Raw genomic sequence first — 15,724 nt, 5'->3', positions numbered from 1 at the left:
CCTAAAACAACACAGATGGCTTACTCTGGGGATCGCTCTATTGATAACATAGGGAGCCTGGCATAAGAGTCCTCATATTCAAGCCTGTCTTAAATAACTAATTTCTTGTCTTTTTTCAAAGGTAAAAATGCCATTTTCAGAGCTGTGATCAAAGGTGTCCCAACCCCTGATGTGAAATGGACACGTATGCAAGGAAGAATGGATGATCCTGCCAAATACCAAACATTCTTCAATAACATTACAAATGAATTCATTCTCCAGGTAAAGATCAAATATTTCAGACAGGACTCATGGAACAGGGAGAGCAATGGAAAGGAAAACCTGCAATGGCCAGGTAGATATAGATGTCAGCAGATCTGAGATAGCACAAAGATAAGTAAACAAAGCTTTTTAAAGTCATTCTGGGAACAGAAGAAAGATCTGAGGTGTCTTTGAGTAGCTGTTTTATTAGAAGCTGAAGGTGTGTGAAGCGAACCATAGCGTATCACTGTGATCTCTTACTATGTTCTTCTTTTCAAGATAAACAAACTCACTGTAGATGACAGTGATTTGTATCGTTGCTCTGCTGTGAATGAATATGGGGAAGCTACATGCTCTGCTGGCCTCAGGATCATACAAGGTAGGATTGACCAGTTCTGTGTTCCAAAGGTCCTGTGATCCCAAGTAGCTGACTTTGCTGTCCTCTGGGGGTGGGTGCCCAGAGCATTGTCTAAGTATCCTTGGTATGAAGGTCTATTTTCCCAGTCACTAAGGACTGGAGGTCTTCTGTGACTCCCCCCACTTAGGTGGATCCATGACAGCATGAGCTTTAAAGCAAGAGAGAAGAAAGTGGTATTATGGTCACTGCACTGGACCATAATCAGACACTCTGGATTTAGTGTTGAATTGGCTCAATCCTTTCTTTATGATGTTGAATGAATCAGTCTTTTGGGAGGGATCCATCCCACGTCTCTTCAGATGTTTATGGTGTCCACCTGACCTAGTCCCCTGCTTTCTTTTATAGACAGTGGAGAGAAATGGGCACTTTGTGGGTAAAATATAACTGGCCTATTCTAGGAATCTACTTGAGCAGGAGGTGGACTATGTTGGAAGCATCCATTTCACCTGTGTGCCTGTAAAGTAAATTTAGAAGGCAACTATCTGTATTTGGCCAGATAATCTTTGCATTTTCGCTCCCCATCTCTAAACCAAGATGTTAATATTTCCTTCCATTGCTTAAACCATGAGTTTCATAGGGCAGGAACAGTCTCCTCCACTTTGTAGAGTATCCAGTAAGCACAGAGTTGATTGCAATAGAAATACTATGTATATAGATGGAGATTACTAGGAGTCAATGCCAGATTGACAAGGAAATCCAAACTAGGATTTCCTCTTCCATTAGTAACAGATGCAGAGCTTTTATAGTTCATTGGTTTACTGGTGTTATTCTGAATGTTATCTTGTTCATCTTATGGCTTGTTTTTCCTCTGTTTTCTCATAAACTATCAGTTGGCTTCAAGAGGAGAGCAAAATATGTTCCTGTTCATCCTGCTGATGGTAAGATGTAGTTAGATATAATTCTTTTTTTTTTTGAGGGGGAGGGCATAGTTAATACTCCTTTGTCTACCACATTATTACTAGCCAAACTTGTAAAGAATAAAGTAAGAGAAGGATAATGAATCGCTAATATTTTGTCATCTCTTTCTGCTTGCTGTTTACTTTTGGCTGAAGTGACAATCTTAGACATGACTTTGAGCTGTTCTAATTAATGATTCTGGAATCATTAGTGCTAGAAAATGATTTTGTGATGTCAAATACAACTGGATCAAACATGTTAACATGTCTGGAAAATAGTGGGTTTCTAGAGTGTCAGAGAATCATATCATAGAATAGTTTGGGTTGGAAGGGACCTTAAAGCCCATCTAGTTCCAACCCCCTGCCATGGGCAGGGACACCCTCCAATAGACCAGGGTGCCCAAAGCCCCATCCAGCCTGGCCTTTAACACTGCCAGGGAGCCGGGGCAGCCACAGCTTCTCTGAGCAGCCTGTTCCAGTGCCTCACCACCCCCATAGTGAAGAATTTCTTCCTAATATCTCATCTAAATCTCCCCTTCTTCAGCTTAAGGCCATTGCCCTTTGTCCTGTTACTCCCTGCCCTTGTCACCAGTTCCTCTCCAGCTTTTCTGTAGCCCCTTTAGGTACTGGAAGGTGCTCTAAGATCTCCCCGGAGCCTTCTCTTCTCCAGGCTGAACAACCCCAACTCTCTCAGCCTGTCTCCATAGCAGAGGTGCTCCAGCCCTCTGAGCATCTTGGTGGCCTCCTCTGGACTCGGTCCAACAGCTCCATGTCCTTCTTGTCCTGGGGACCCCAGAGCTGGATGCAGCTCTGTATTGCAGTACAGAGCTGCATCCAGCAGATTGTACTGCAGTACAATCCCCTCCCTTGACTTGCTGGTCATGCTGCTGGTGATGCAGCCCAGAACACAGTTGGCTTTTGGCCTGTGAGCACACATTGCCGGCTCATGTTGAGCTTCTTGTCCACAAATACCCCAAGTCCTTCTCCTCAGGACTGCTCTCAATCCATTCTCTGCCCAGCCTGTCGTTGTGCTTGGGATTGCCCCGACCCATGGGCAGGACCTTGCACTTGGCCTTGTTGAACTTCATGAGGTTCACACAGGCCCACCTCCTGAGCCTGTCCAGGTCCCTCTGGATGGCATCCCTTCCCTCCAGCATGTCAACCACACCGCACAGTTTGGTGCCGTCGGCAAACTTGCTGAGGGTGCACTTGATCTCACTGTCCATGTCGCCAACAAAGATGTTAAACAGTGCCAGTCCCAATATTGACCCCTGAGGAACACCACTCATCACTGGTCTCTACTTGGACACTGAGCCATTGACCACAACTCTTTGAGTGCGACCATGCAGCTAATTCCTTATCCACCGAGTGTTCCATCCATCAAATCCACGTCTCTCCAATTTAGAGACAAGGATGTTGTGCAGGACAGTGTCAAATGCCTTGCACAAGTCCAGGTAGATAATGTCAGTTGCTCTTCCCTTATCCACCAATGCTGTAACCCCGTCGTAGAAGGTCACCAAATTTGTCAGGCACTATTTGCCCTTAGTGAAGCCACGTTGGCTTTCACCAATGACCTCCTTATTTTCCATGTGCCTTAGCATAGTTTCCATTTTGCTTGGTCTTCCTTTTATCGCTGATGTACCTATAGAAACTTTTCTTGTTGTCCTTGACATCCCTGGCCGTATTTAATTCTGTCAGGGCTTTAGCTTTCCTAACCTGATCCCTGGCTGCTCGGACAGTTTCTCTGTATTCCTCCCAGGCTACCTGCCTTGGCTTCCACACTCTTTCCAGGGAGGAAAGCCCCCTAGGAAGTGATGAACTTTAATGGCACTCAAAGAACATGAGTATGCCAGAGAAAACTGGCTCTAAGTTTTGTGACAGTTTTTTGGTACAGTGTGAAATCATCCCCAGAGATAAACAGCATAGTAGAGTGGCCTGTTGTCAGTGACTGTTTTGCCTTATCTTCTTTTTGGGGATGTATTTTACGGTGTGGGGTGTTTGAATGTTTGTTGTTCCCCCTCCCTTTAATAGAGTTGAAGAAGATGCTTCAGGAGTACAGGAAGCTGCTGAGGAAGCGGTAAGCCTCTGTAATGAAGGCCACTGTTATACTTCCTAGATGTTTCTTGATGACGGGGACAGTTTCATAGATCTTCAATACTTCTTGTTTCCAAAGTTGTTGTGAGACTCAATATGGAGTGACATAACAGAACAGTTTGCTGAGAAAAACACAAGGTACCAACCTCATTTTGAGGTATGTGTTCCTTTGCACCACAAGATTTTGACTTCAAAGATCTGTTTCTCTGCTTTCCTGTTTTTAGCTCGCAAGTAGCTTCTTGGCTAAGTGACAAGTTTTCATGTAATGATCTTTCTGGCTAATCAGGGACTGAGCCCTGGCTCCCAGGCCAACTGCACAAACTGCCATGTGAACATTGCAGAAATCCCCTCACTTCCTGAGTGGGAACCTCCAAAGGATGCCTGATGGGAATGATCTCTGGCCTGTGCAAAATCCTGAACTGTGCTGAGAAATTGCTTGAGACAGTGCAAGTTGGCCTTGACCAAACTGTGCCAGTGACTCTGCTGATAATTTAAGTGTGGACAACTGCATTACAGTCTTGTCCTGTGTGGTCCAGCGCAAGACTGTTCCCTCACAGCATTTAATTTGTAGTATAGATGCAGAAAACCTGTTCTGGAAGAGTCTTGTTCTTTATTGTCAACATCTACAGAGTCAAGTGAACTACAGAAATGATGGAGAGGGACATGAAAAAGGATTCAGTATAGAAAAATAAGACATCTTATTGTCCGTCAAAATGTCTAGATTTTTTTTCCCTCTGGTTCTAAGGGCCCCAGCACCAATACCAAAACCCTTGGACAAAGAAGCAATCTGGCAACTGTTGCTGCATGCAGATAGAAGAGATTATGAGAAAATCTGTATGAAATATGGAATTGTTGACTTCCGTGGGATGCTGAGAAAGCTGCAGGAGATAAAGAAGGACACAGAAAGTGCACAAGGAGAGGTAAAATAAACTGAAAGCACTGATTTTTATCAATCTGCAGAGTCCTATAGTTCCTCAGTAGCCTCTGAAAACAAGCTAAACCTTCCTAAATTGCTTTGTAGATGAAAATTTTATTGTATGACAGTGATTTATTACAATGTTTTAAAGAAGTCCTACTTCCGTACTCATGCAGATGAAAATGGTGGGTTTTTTGAAGTTCAATTCATAAATTTTAGGACATACTAATCAGAAGGTAATGCTTTTATTAAACCACATGGCGAAAATCTGTATTCAGTTGCGTCTGGTGAAAATTTGGACCCCAAATTGAAAAGTTATATGCCTGATATAGTCAAAATTGGCCTTCACATATTGGGGCATGTAGAAAACTGGATGGATAGGGGTTGCATAGTATGTGTATGACCAGGAGGTAGCACATAAAATATAATTTGCTTACAGGAGGAAACTGGAAACTTGCAGATGCTTCTTCTATGCACATAAAGTTAGAGGTAGCTGTTTTCTGTGCAGATAGAAAGTAGATTTCACAGTAGTTCAACAGCCTAAGAACTTCTGTCGTGGAAGCCTTATTTACTATGTTCTTGTATCTTTCTTTGCAGTTAATACACAGTATCAAAAACTTTCAACACATCAAAGTTAACAAGGAGGGAAGAGCTATGTTCAGTCTGGAGATGGACCTGAAAAATAAAAACAGCAAAGTTTATCTGCTTAAGGTGAGGGGGAGAGATGAGTTGGCCAGCTCATAGCAGCCACTGAAGTCTTCTACATAAAATGTTTGATCTGCTGGGCAATGGCTGAGAGCAAATAAGCTTCTTAAAGTTGTCTGTCCACTGCAGAGTCCTTGTTTGGTTAGGGTGAAGTGTTGATGTGGGTGTCCAGGTAGTCTCTGATGGTGAATATCACTTGGGATTTGTAGATCCAGGTACAGGGGAAACAGTTACTGACATGCTTTTGACTTCAGGAGCTCTTCCGATAAGAGGAAATTCTAACAGTGTATTTCAGGCTGCAGAAATTCTGCAGTCTCATATAAGAAAAGCAGGCTGATTGTATGCACTTTCTTGAGTGTGTTATTCCAGGGTAATTCACTTATGTGAAAGAAGATCAGGGAAATAAAATATCCTGTCTAGTTCTATGGTTATTCTGATGTGATCCCCAGGTGATCAGTGCTGTGGATTTTTTTCTGGAAGATACGTTTCAGTCAAACTGCAGTTAGTGGCTTTAATACAGGGGAAATCGGAATTCATTAAAGAGGAAGTTAGACTAACTCTATGAACTTCTGAATCAAATGCATGGCATGAAGTCTATGCAGCCACAACGTGGAGAATGTAACCCAAGTGTGTTACAGATACGGAAGTGGTGAACCTGCCTGCTTATCCACCTATGAGGATGCTAAAGTCTAAGCAAAGAAAGTACTTTATCTTCAAAGTTACAGTAGCTGTGTATTAGTTAAGCTTCAAAACCTTCTGTGAGTTTGAAAGGTACTATTGTTTTGCCTAGTTTGAGAGTCTGATGCTCTGTTCTGTGCAGGACTTACTGCACATCTGTGTGTTACGTGAGCAATGAGCCTTGTCCACTTACAGCTTTCCGCTGTAAGTAGTAATAGAGTGTAAACTTCCTGTTGTTACTCATTTGTATCAATAAGGTGATTGCAGCATGAATTTGGCCTGATTTGTGTGAAATGCCTTGCACTAGTTATGCATTGCCTTTAAGAGTACATTCTTTCTTTTCCTAGGATGGTGAGAGGCTCAGATACGGAACGGGGGATGAATACAGGAAGCATTGTCTGAGGCAAATTGGAAAAAGGTATAATTTCATTGTCAATGATGTGCAGCCAGAAGATGCAGGCTTGTATCAAGTCAGAGTGGAGGATGTACCTGTTTTCTCAACTGAGCTGGATGCTGAATGTAAGGAATTAAGTTAGATGCATGTTCTGTGCAACTGTAACAAGAAATTATTTTTTGCTGGAGAATTTTATCTAGGAGCATAAACAAAGTTCAGCAGTAAAACCTGATAACTACAGAAGACTGTTTTTGTCATGCCAAATAAGGGCTCCTTATATGACACAGGTGAAAAAGATCAGGAGGGTGATTACGTGGTATGGGTATTGCATTTGTAGTCCAAAGGACTAGGTTCAAGTACCAGTTTGGCTCTGACTTCTGGATGGCAGTGAGCAAATTCCTTGACTTACCCCATGTTAGTTTCCTTTTGTAAGCTCAGACTAATAACTACCAACTCGATGCAAGTATCATGCTGCTGAAATGCAATAATGACTACAAATTATCAGCGCATTGCAGTGATGTGTGGTATAAATGTCTCAGAAGATAATAAAGACAAAAATCTAATTTTCTGCTTTTCTGTCCTGTAGAATTGGGCACAGGAGCACATCTCAGTTTTTCCTTTTTCTACTTAAACCAATGCTGACTGGCATGGCAAGTTCCTGTCTGTCTGTGTTCCTTCAGCTGCAGCAAGTTCTTCCGGGAAGACAGAAGTAGCTCTCTGTTTCCTTTCTATAGCTTTTGATTCTTCCATTGCAGCCATCCCTGTGAGATTTGAGCAGTCACTCAGTGATATACATTGTCGTGAGCAAGAAGATGCTGTCTTTGAGTGTATCCTACACACACCCTGCTACGATGCTGTGTGGCTACACAAAACCCACCTCCTCAAGGCAAGTGAGAAGCACCAGATCTCTGTTACACCTGATGGTCTGACCCACCAGCTGGTTATCAAAAATGTTGTGCCTTCTGACAACGGCATGTACACACTCGACACTGGACTCCGCTCATCAAATGCCTGGCTTATTGTAGAGTGTAAGTGACACTGTGTTATTCCTATGGTGTTGTCTTGAGGTGTGTTAACAAAATAATATTCCTTTTACAGGCATATTAAGATGTTTCTATGCTGAGAAATGAATTGTGGAGCCTCTAGTTCCTAAATTATATTTGGAAAAATGAAGGTCTGGTTAGACCCTCTTTCCTCTTCAGATGAGACATTTTTTTCCCTTTTTGTTAGTCCTGACAAATTCTATTGGCTTATTTACTCTACAGCTACTATAAAGTAGCATGTCCTCCATCAGTTACCAAAAAAACCTCCATATCTCAACATGTGTTTTTGATGAAGCTGTCACTGTGTGAACACAGTACAGCGTACAGGGGATCAAGGAGCTTTCAATACTATCAATTCTATGCTACCTATACTATCCAATACTATTTTGCTAGATAGTATTTTTCTTTCCAAATTAGAGGTTAAACATGTTAGAAGAAGCTCAAAGGAAGCTGGGAAGATTGGAAACACTCCTTCCAGTGCAAGCAGATTAATAGCTTGCTTATATTTTTTTGCTTCTGAAAGTAGTTGCTTTGGTTTCTTTTGAGATCCTGCTGCAGCCAAAACTGGTCTCCTTGACAAGGACTTTTTTGATGATCTTTCAGAAACAGTGCAGGTGGAGTTTGACATACAAAGAAACTGCCCATTGAGTTCATTGAGCTGTTAATGCTCTACAGAAATGATATCTAGCATGGAAATCAAAACAGTGTGTGACCTCTAGCTCTACTGTTTATCTCAGAAAAGCCTGAATTTTGGATTAATACAAAGCCATTCACAAAACCAGAATCTTTAGTCTTCAGGTTGGCCACCTCTAATATGCGAGGATGCCAAATGTGCAAACTGCCTCAGTAGGAGCAGTGAGATCCTAATTCAAGGGTGGGAACTGATGACCATTCTGTGTGGGGGGTAGTCTGTAGCTCCTCCAGGGCTAGAGGGAGAAGACAGAAGGGACTAATGAGTCCTAGATACAATGTAAGCCCCTCTACATTAGACCTGTCATGCTGGAAATTTGCCTTGTTTTTCTGCTTTTTTTGTTTTGTTTGTTTGGTCGTTCTTTTAACAAACATGCTTGCACTAAAAGTAATTGTCTTTTTAACTAAGAAATGTAAAATTATGTCTGAATATGACACTGAAAAAATTCAGGATTTGAACTGAATTTAAATTTATTTAAATATATTATGTTTCTGTGTCCTAGAATGAAATTATAACAAATGCTTACACATTTTCTTTGGTTGTTGATGCAGTACGTGACCTATTGATTGTCTGTTCTTTTTTTTCTCTTTGTTCCTGTAAATTATATCTCCTCCAATCAAACAATGCATGTTCAATACAGGTGCCAAAGAAAAGAGGAAACAGGGTGAAGGAGGTCAAAGAGAGAAATCTGAATGGCTGAAAGAAACATTGTCAGATAAAGACAGGGCTAAGAAACTTCGACGCAGAGAAAATGTTGTTGATGAAGATCATCTTATTGACACTGGCATGGAAAAAGATGGCTGGTACAGAAATGGTCAAGGAGGCAGTCAAGGCCACTCTATTGATGTTGATGGAAGCCATAGATTTTTGGGAAAAGATGGGCTACGTGGAGTCCACAGAGATGGAAGGATGGGGTTTGGGCAGTTTTCTGGAGCAGACCTAGATGGAGACTCAATGACAAATGATGGTATTAGCTTCGGATTGAAAAGCTTAGGAGGCAAAAGTGGATTAAAGCCTTTCCGTGGCAAGGATTCTATGACAGGCAGAGCAGATACTGGTGATGAATTAGGTGGAGCAGGTGAATGGTATTCTGTGGATGGCAGAGATGATGGTATGCTGGATGCACTTAACATTGACATGGATGATGGAGAAGGTGTGGGGTCTCAGCATGACAAGGATGCTAAATTAGGCTTTGGAGGTGTTGGGAGGTTAGATGCTACTGATGGAAGTTCTGTGTTAGATGGACTTGATCCTGATTCAACCAGAGTGGGACATGGTAAGGCTGATTTGTTCAGTAGGACTGGTCCAGGCACTAGAGCTAGAAAGGATGCTGCAGGTACTGAAATTGCAGGAGGAATGAGGTCCCCCTATGGCAAGGATGGTCTGCCAACTGTAGTTGATATGAATGGAGCAAGTATAAACAGAGGAGGACAAACAGGAACTCCCTATGCCAAGGATGGCTTGACACTTCATGCTAGCAGTCATTTAGGTCAGACAGGAAGGTCTGGCTTGCAGTATGGCCTAGATGGTCTTACAGCTGGAGATGGAGATATATATGGTGCAGGTGGCAGCTCTATAGGGGAAATGGAGGCTTTCTATGGTCCAGATGGTCGGCCAGTTGGAGCAGGTGTTGGTGGTTATGGTGTAGATGGTGCAGGGGGAGCTGGGTCTCCCTGTGGAAAGGATGGTGTCCCAGCTGGGGCTGATCTTGGTGGTGCCGGTGTAGCTGGTGCAGGGGGAGTTGGATCTCCTTATGGGAAGGATCGTCTTGCTGGTGTAGCTGGTGCATGGGGAGTTGGGTCTCCCTATGGAAAGGATGGTGTCCCAGCTGGGGCTGGTCTTGGTGGTGCTGGTGTAGCTGGTGCAGGGGGAGTTGGATCTCCTTATGGGAAGGATGGTCTTGCTGGTGTAAGTGTTGGTGATGCTGGTGTAGCTGGTGCATGGGGAGTTGGGTCTCCCTATGGAAAGGATGGTGTCCCAGCTGGGGCTGGTCTTGGTGGTGTCAGTGTAGCTGGTGCAGGGGGAGTTGGGTCTCCCTATGGAAAGGATGGTGTCCCAGCTGGGGCTGGTCTTGGTGGTGCCGGTGTTGCTGGTGCAGGGGGAGTTGGATCACCTTATGGGAAGGATCGTCTTGCTGGTGTGGGTGTTGGTGATGCTGGTGTAGCTGGTGCATGGGGAGTTGGGTCTCCCTATGGAAAGGATGGTGTCCCAGCTGGGGCTGGTCTTGGTGGTGCTGGTGTAGCTGGTGCAGGGGGAGTTGGATCTCCCTATGGAAAGGATGGTGTCCCAGCTGGGGCTGGTCTTGGTGGTGCCGGTGTTGCTGGTGCAGGGGGAGTTGGATCACCTTATGGGAAGGATCATCTTGCTGGTGTGGGTGTTGGTGATGCTGGTGTAGCTGGTGCATGGGGAGTTGGGTCTCCCTATGGAAAGGACGGTGTCCCAGCTGGGGCTGGTCTTGGTGGTGCTGGTGTAGCTGGTGCAGGGGGAGTTGGATCTCCCTATGGAAAGGATGGTGTCCCAGCTGGGGCTGGTCTTGGTGGTGCCGGTGTTGCTGGTGCAGGGGGAGTTGGATCACCTTATGGGAAGGATCGTCTTGCTGGTGTGGGTGTTGGTGATGCTGGTGTAGCTGGTGCATGGGGAGTTGGGTCTCCCTATGGAAAGGATGGTGTCCCAGCTGGGGCTGGTCTTGGTGGTGCTGGTGTAGCTGGTGCAGGGGGAGTTAGATCTCCCTATGGGAAGGATGGTGTCCCAGTTTGGGCTGGTCTTGGTGGTGCTGGTGTAGCAAGCACAGGGGGATATGGGGCTCCCTATGGAAAGGATGGTCTTCCAGCTGGAGTAGGTGGTGGTGGTGCTGGTGTAGCTGGTGCAGGGGGAATTGGGTATACATGTGGAAAGGATGGTGTTCCAGCTGGGGCTGATCTTGGGGGTGCTGGAGCAGGAAGAGTTGAGTATCCATATGGAAAGGATGGTGTCCCTGCTGGAGCAGGCTTTGGTGGGACTGCAGTTGGTGGTTTTGGAGGTGTTGTATCTCCCCATGGAAAGGATGGTCTCCCAGCTGGGGCTGACATTGGTGCTACTGGTGCTGGTGTAGCTGGTGCAGGGGGATGTGGTGCTCATTATGGAAAGGATGGTCTTCCAGCTGGAGTAGGTGGTGGTGGTGCTAGTGTAGCAGGAGTTGGGTCTCCCTATGGAAAGTATGGTGTCCCAGCTGGGGCTGGACTTGGTGGTGCTGCGGTAGGGGGAGTTGGGTCTCCCTATGGAAAGGATGGTGTCCCAGCTGGGGCTGTTCTTGGTGGTGCTGGTGCAGGGGGAGTTGGGTCTCCCTATGGAAAAGACGGTGTCCCAGCTGGGGCTGGACTTGGTGGTGCTGGTGCAGGGGGAGTTGGGTCTCCCTATGGAAAGGATGGTGTCCCAGCTGGGGCTGGACTTGGTGGTGCTGGTGTAGGGGGAGTTGGGTCTCCCTATGGAAAGGATGGTGTCCCAGCTGGGGCTGGTCTTGGTGGTGCTGTTGCAGGAGGAGTTGGGTCTCCCTATGGAAAGGATGGTGTCCCATCTGGGGCTGGTCTTGGTGGTGCTGGTGCAGCTGGTGCAGGGGGAGTTGGGTCTCCCTATGGAAAGGATGGTGTCCCAGCTGGGGCTGGTCTTGGTGGTGCTGGTGCAGCTGGTGCAGGGGGAGTTGGGTCTCCCTATGGAAAGGATGGTGTCCCAGCTGGGGCTGGTCTTGGTGGTGCTGTTGCAGGAGGAGTTGGGTCTCCCTATGGAAAGGATGGTGTCCCAGCTGGGGCTGGTCTTGGTGGTGCTGGTGCAGCTGGTGCAGGGAGATTTGGGGGTCCTTATGGAAAGGATGGTGTCCCAGCTGGAGCAGGTGTTGCTGGTGTAGCTGGTGCAGGAGGAGTTGGGTCTCCCTATGGAAAGGATGGTGTCCCAGCTGGGGCTGGTCTTGGTGGTGCTGTTGCAGGAGGAGTTGGGTCTCCCTATGGAAGGGATGGTGTCCCAGCTGGGGCTGGTCTTGGTGGTGCTGGTGCAGCTGGTGCAGGGGGAGTTGGGTCTCCCTATGGAAAGGATGGTGTCCCAGCTGGGGCTGGTCTTGGTGGTGCTGTTGCAGGAGGAGTTGGGTCTCCCTATGGAAAGGATGGTGTCCCAGCTGGGGCTGGTCTTGGTGGTGCTGGTGTAACAGGTGCAGGGGGAGTTGGGTTTCCCTATGGAAAGGATGGTGTCCCAGCTGGGGCTGATCTTGGGGGTGCTGGTGTAACAGGTGCAGGGGGAGTTGGGTCTCCCTGTGGAAAGGATGGTGTCCCAGCTGGGGCTGGTCTTGGTGGGGCTGGTGTAGGCGGAGTTGGGTTTCCCTATGGAAAGGATGGTGTCCCAGCTGGTGTAGCTAGTCTTGGTGGTGCTGGTGCAGGCGGAGTTGGGTCTCCCTATGGAAAGGATGGTGTCCCAGCTGGGGCTGTTCTTGGTGGTGCTGGTGTAGGGGGAGTTGGGTCTCCCTATGGAAAGGATGGTGTCCCAGCTGGGGCTGGTCTTGGTGGTGCTGGTATAGGGGGAGTTGGGTCTCCCTATGGAAAGGATGGTATCCCAGCTGGGGTTGGCCTTGGTGGTGCTGGTGCAGGGGGAGTTGGGTCTCCCTATGGAAAGGATGGTGTCCCAGCTGGGGCTGGTCTTGGTGGTGCTGTTGCAGGAGGAGTTGGGTCTCCCTATGGAAAGGATGGTGTCCCATCTGGGGCTGGTCTTGGTGGTGCTGTTGCAGGAGGAGTTGGGTCTCCCTATGGAAAGGATGGTGTCCCATCTGGGGCTGGTCTTGGTGGTGCTGGTGCAGCTGGTGCAGGGAGATTTGGGGGTCCTTATGGAAAGGATGGTGTCGCAGCTGGAGCAGGTGTTGCTGGTGTAGCTGGTGCAGGAGGAGTTGAGTCTCCCTATGGAAAGGATGGTGTCCCAGCTGGGGCTGGTCTTGGTGGTGCTGTTGCAGGAGGAGTTGAGTCTCCCTATGGAAAGGATGGTGTCCCAGCTGGGGCTGGTCTTGGTCATGCTGGTGCATGGGGAGTTGGGTCTCCCTATGGAAGGGATGGTGTACCAGCTGGGGCTGGTCTTGGTGGTGCTGGTGCAGGGGGAGTTGGGTCTCCCTATGGAAGGGATGGTGTCCCAGCTGGGGCTGGTCTTGGTGGTGCTGGTGTAACAGGTGCAGGGGGAGTTGGGTCTCCCTATGGAAAGGATGGTGTCCCAGCTGGGGCTGGTCTTGGTGGTGCTGGTGCAGAGGGAGTTGGATCTCCCTATGGAAAGGATGGTGTCCCAGCCGGGGCTGGTCTTGGTGGTGCTGGTGCAGGGGGAGCTGGGTCTCCCTATGGAAAGGATGGTGTCCCATCTGGAGCAGGTGTTGGTGGTGCTGGTGCAGGGGGAGTTGGGTCTCCTTATGGAAAGGATGGTGTCCCAGCTGGGGCTGGTCTTGGTGGTGCTGGTGTAGCTGGTGCAAGGAGATTTGGGTCTCCCTATGGAAAGGATGGTCTTCCAGCTGGTGTCGGTGTCAATGTTGCTGGTGTAGTAGGTGCAGGGGATCTTGGGTCTCCCTATGGAAAGGATGGTGTCCCAGCTGGGGCTGTTCTTGGTGGTGCTGGTGCAGGCGGAGTTGGGTCTCCCTATGGAAAGGATGGTGTCCCAGCTGGGGCTGGACTTGGTGGTGCTGGTGTAGGGGGAGTTGGGTCTCCCTATGGAAAGGATGGTGTCCCAGCTGGGGCTGGCCTTGGTGGTGCTGGTGCAGGGGGAGTTGGATCTCCCTATGGAAAGGATGGTGTCCCAGCTGGGGCTGTTCTTAGTGGTGCTGGTGTAGGGGGAGTTGGGTCTCCCTATGGAAAGGATGGTGTCCCAGCTGGTCTTGGTGCAGCTGATGCAGGGGGTTTCAGCTCTCTGTTCGGAAAGGATGGTGTTCCAGGTGGTGCTGGTGGTGGTGGTGCTGGTGTAGCTCGTGCAGGGGGAATTGGTTCTCACTATGGAAAAGATGGTTTTACAGTGGGAATGCGAACTGGGGCTGGTACTGGTGTAGCTGGTTTTGGTGGTATTGGGTCTCCCTATGGAAAAGATGGTCTCCCATCTGCGGCTTGTGCTGGTGTAGCTGGTGCAAGGGGTGTTGGTTCTTTCTATGGAAAGGATGGTCTCCCAACTGGGACTGTGGCAGGAGCTGCTCATGTTCCTTTTGGAGGTGAAGAAGTAGTGGGATCTCCCCATGTCAGGGATGGTATGCTGAGCAGAGCTCAAGGACATATAGGTGGAACAGGAGGAGGAGATGGCTTTTCCTCAGAAGGTGATGATGGTGGCTCTGCAATATGGAAGGCTGGGTCTCCCTATGAGAAGGACAGTGGGTCATCTGCAGCCAGGGCTGGTGTGGGTGGTGTTGGCAGGTTGGGAGGTGATGAAAGGGAGTTGCATTCAGTACGTGGTAAAGAAGATGTGGTAGGTGCTGTTGGACGAGGTGGTAAATATGGTCTGGATTCATATCCTGGCAAATCTGCTACAGGAGGTGAAACTGGAAAGGGCACTGCCAGTAATTTCAGAGGATCAGGGAACAAAGGTTCATCTCATGATGGAGATTCACTTTCAGGTCAAGGAGATGCCAGGGGTGAGGGCAGAGATTTAGGACAGTTAGGCTCCCTTTATGGCAAAAATTCATCCTTTGGAGAGGCAGGGAGTAAATCCCATAACAGATCTGATGATGGGAGGAATTCAGGTGGTTTTGGTCAAGGTTCAATGGATTATCGTCAGATGTCAGATCTTTATGGTGGACCTCCTTCAATAAACCAGAGGAAACAGGAACCCGGCCTTGATAGTAAAGCAAATGATTTCTTGAAGAATACAGAAAGTATGGGAAAAAGAAGACGTTATTGCCTAGATGATCTGAAAGGTATGTGTTTAATTTGCATTTTGATATCACATTCTTAATCCTGCAGAGAAATGGAATCTTATGGCTTAGACAAAAATAGCTACATGTAGAAATTTGGTTATACTGTGATCTGTTCCTAATTTTACCACTGTTTGACCTTACACAATTAACGCAGATCAAACTGCCTTAAAAGTCTAAATGATCTTTGTTTAAATTATCTAAACCAGGTATCATCTGCTCGTTCAAATAAATGATTTGGATCCACATGGAACAGAGTTCAGTTCACAAACATATTAGCTCCCATATAATTTCTAGGAATATGGCCATGTTTCTTTATATTGTTCCAAGTTAAAACTTACTATTTCACTTTATTTGTTCTAACATCTAGTGCAAGTGGTTTTCCAAGTTCTGGGAACAAATCTGTGCCTGCTTATATTGGATTAATATGCACACTGGGCCTAATGTAAAGAGCTCTTTTCTCTTGTAACATCATAAATAATAAGGTGTTACATATAGTAAAGGGAGAGTAATGTGTATGCAGCCGTTTGACTAAGACCAGTGGCTACGCTAGCAATATAAGGTGAAAATTGTAGAAATGAGAAACTTCATATTTATAACTGATTTGTGATGAATCCATTGCCCGTTAAGTTGATGTTGGGACTATATTGTATGCAGGCCAACTGGCACATCCCTTTAGTGCAATGAGTTTATACCAGCTGGCCCACAGTGTTGTGGTACAAAAGCCTGTTGTGAGTACAATATATATTTTTTAAAATGCTCT

The 15,724-nt window shown here is 46.9% G+C and overlaps 1 protein-coding gene across 1 annotated transcript in view; it reads left to right on the top strand.

Moving 5' to 3' along the window:
- IGFN1 (immunoglobulin like and fibronectin type III domain containing 1) overlaps positions 1-15,724 on the top strand; it is a 66,092-nt gene that overhangs the window by 38,562 nt on the left and 11,806 nt on the right. Inside the window, exons 6-20 of the mRNA XM_075775570.1 lie at positions 122-261; positions 520-619; positions 1,489-1,536; positions 3,586-3,631; positions 4,394-4,568; positions 5,162-5,275; positions 6,295-6,466; positions 7,097-7,369; positions 8,716-9,983; positions 11,314-11,508; positions 11,590-11,940; positions 12,034-12,243; positions 12,754-12,948; positions 13,252-13,458; positions 13,569-14,964. Coding sequence (XP_075631685.1) covers positions 122-261; positions 520-619; positions 1,489-1,536; positions 3,586-3,631; positions 4,394-4,568; positions 5,162-5,275; positions 6,295-6,466; positions 7,097-7,369; positions 8,716-9,983; positions 11,314-11,508; positions 11,590-11,940; positions 12,034-12,243; positions 12,754-12,948; positions 13,252-13,458; positions 13,569-14,964 — 4,890 coding nt within the window. The remainder of the gene's footprint in view (positions 1-121; positions 262-519; positions 620-1,488; positions 1,537-3,585; positions 3,632-4,393; positions 4,569-5,161; positions 5,276-6,294; positions 6,467-7,096; positions 7,370-8,715; positions 9,984-11,313; positions 11,509-11,589; positions 11,941-12,033; positions 12,244-12,753; positions 12,949-13,251; positions 13,459-13,568; positions 14,965-15,724) is intronic.

This window comes from Balearica regulorum, chromosome 25, assembly GCF_011004875.1.
Source record: "Balearica regulorum gibbericeps isolate bBalReg1 chromosome 25, bBalReg1.pri, whole genome shotgun sequence".
NCBI lineage: Eukaryota > Metazoa > Chordata > Aves > Gruiformes > Gruidae > Balearica > Balearica regulorum.
The sequence above is the reverse complement of the archived record's forward strand: the minus strand, read 5'-3'. Positions and strand labels throughout refer to the sequence as shown.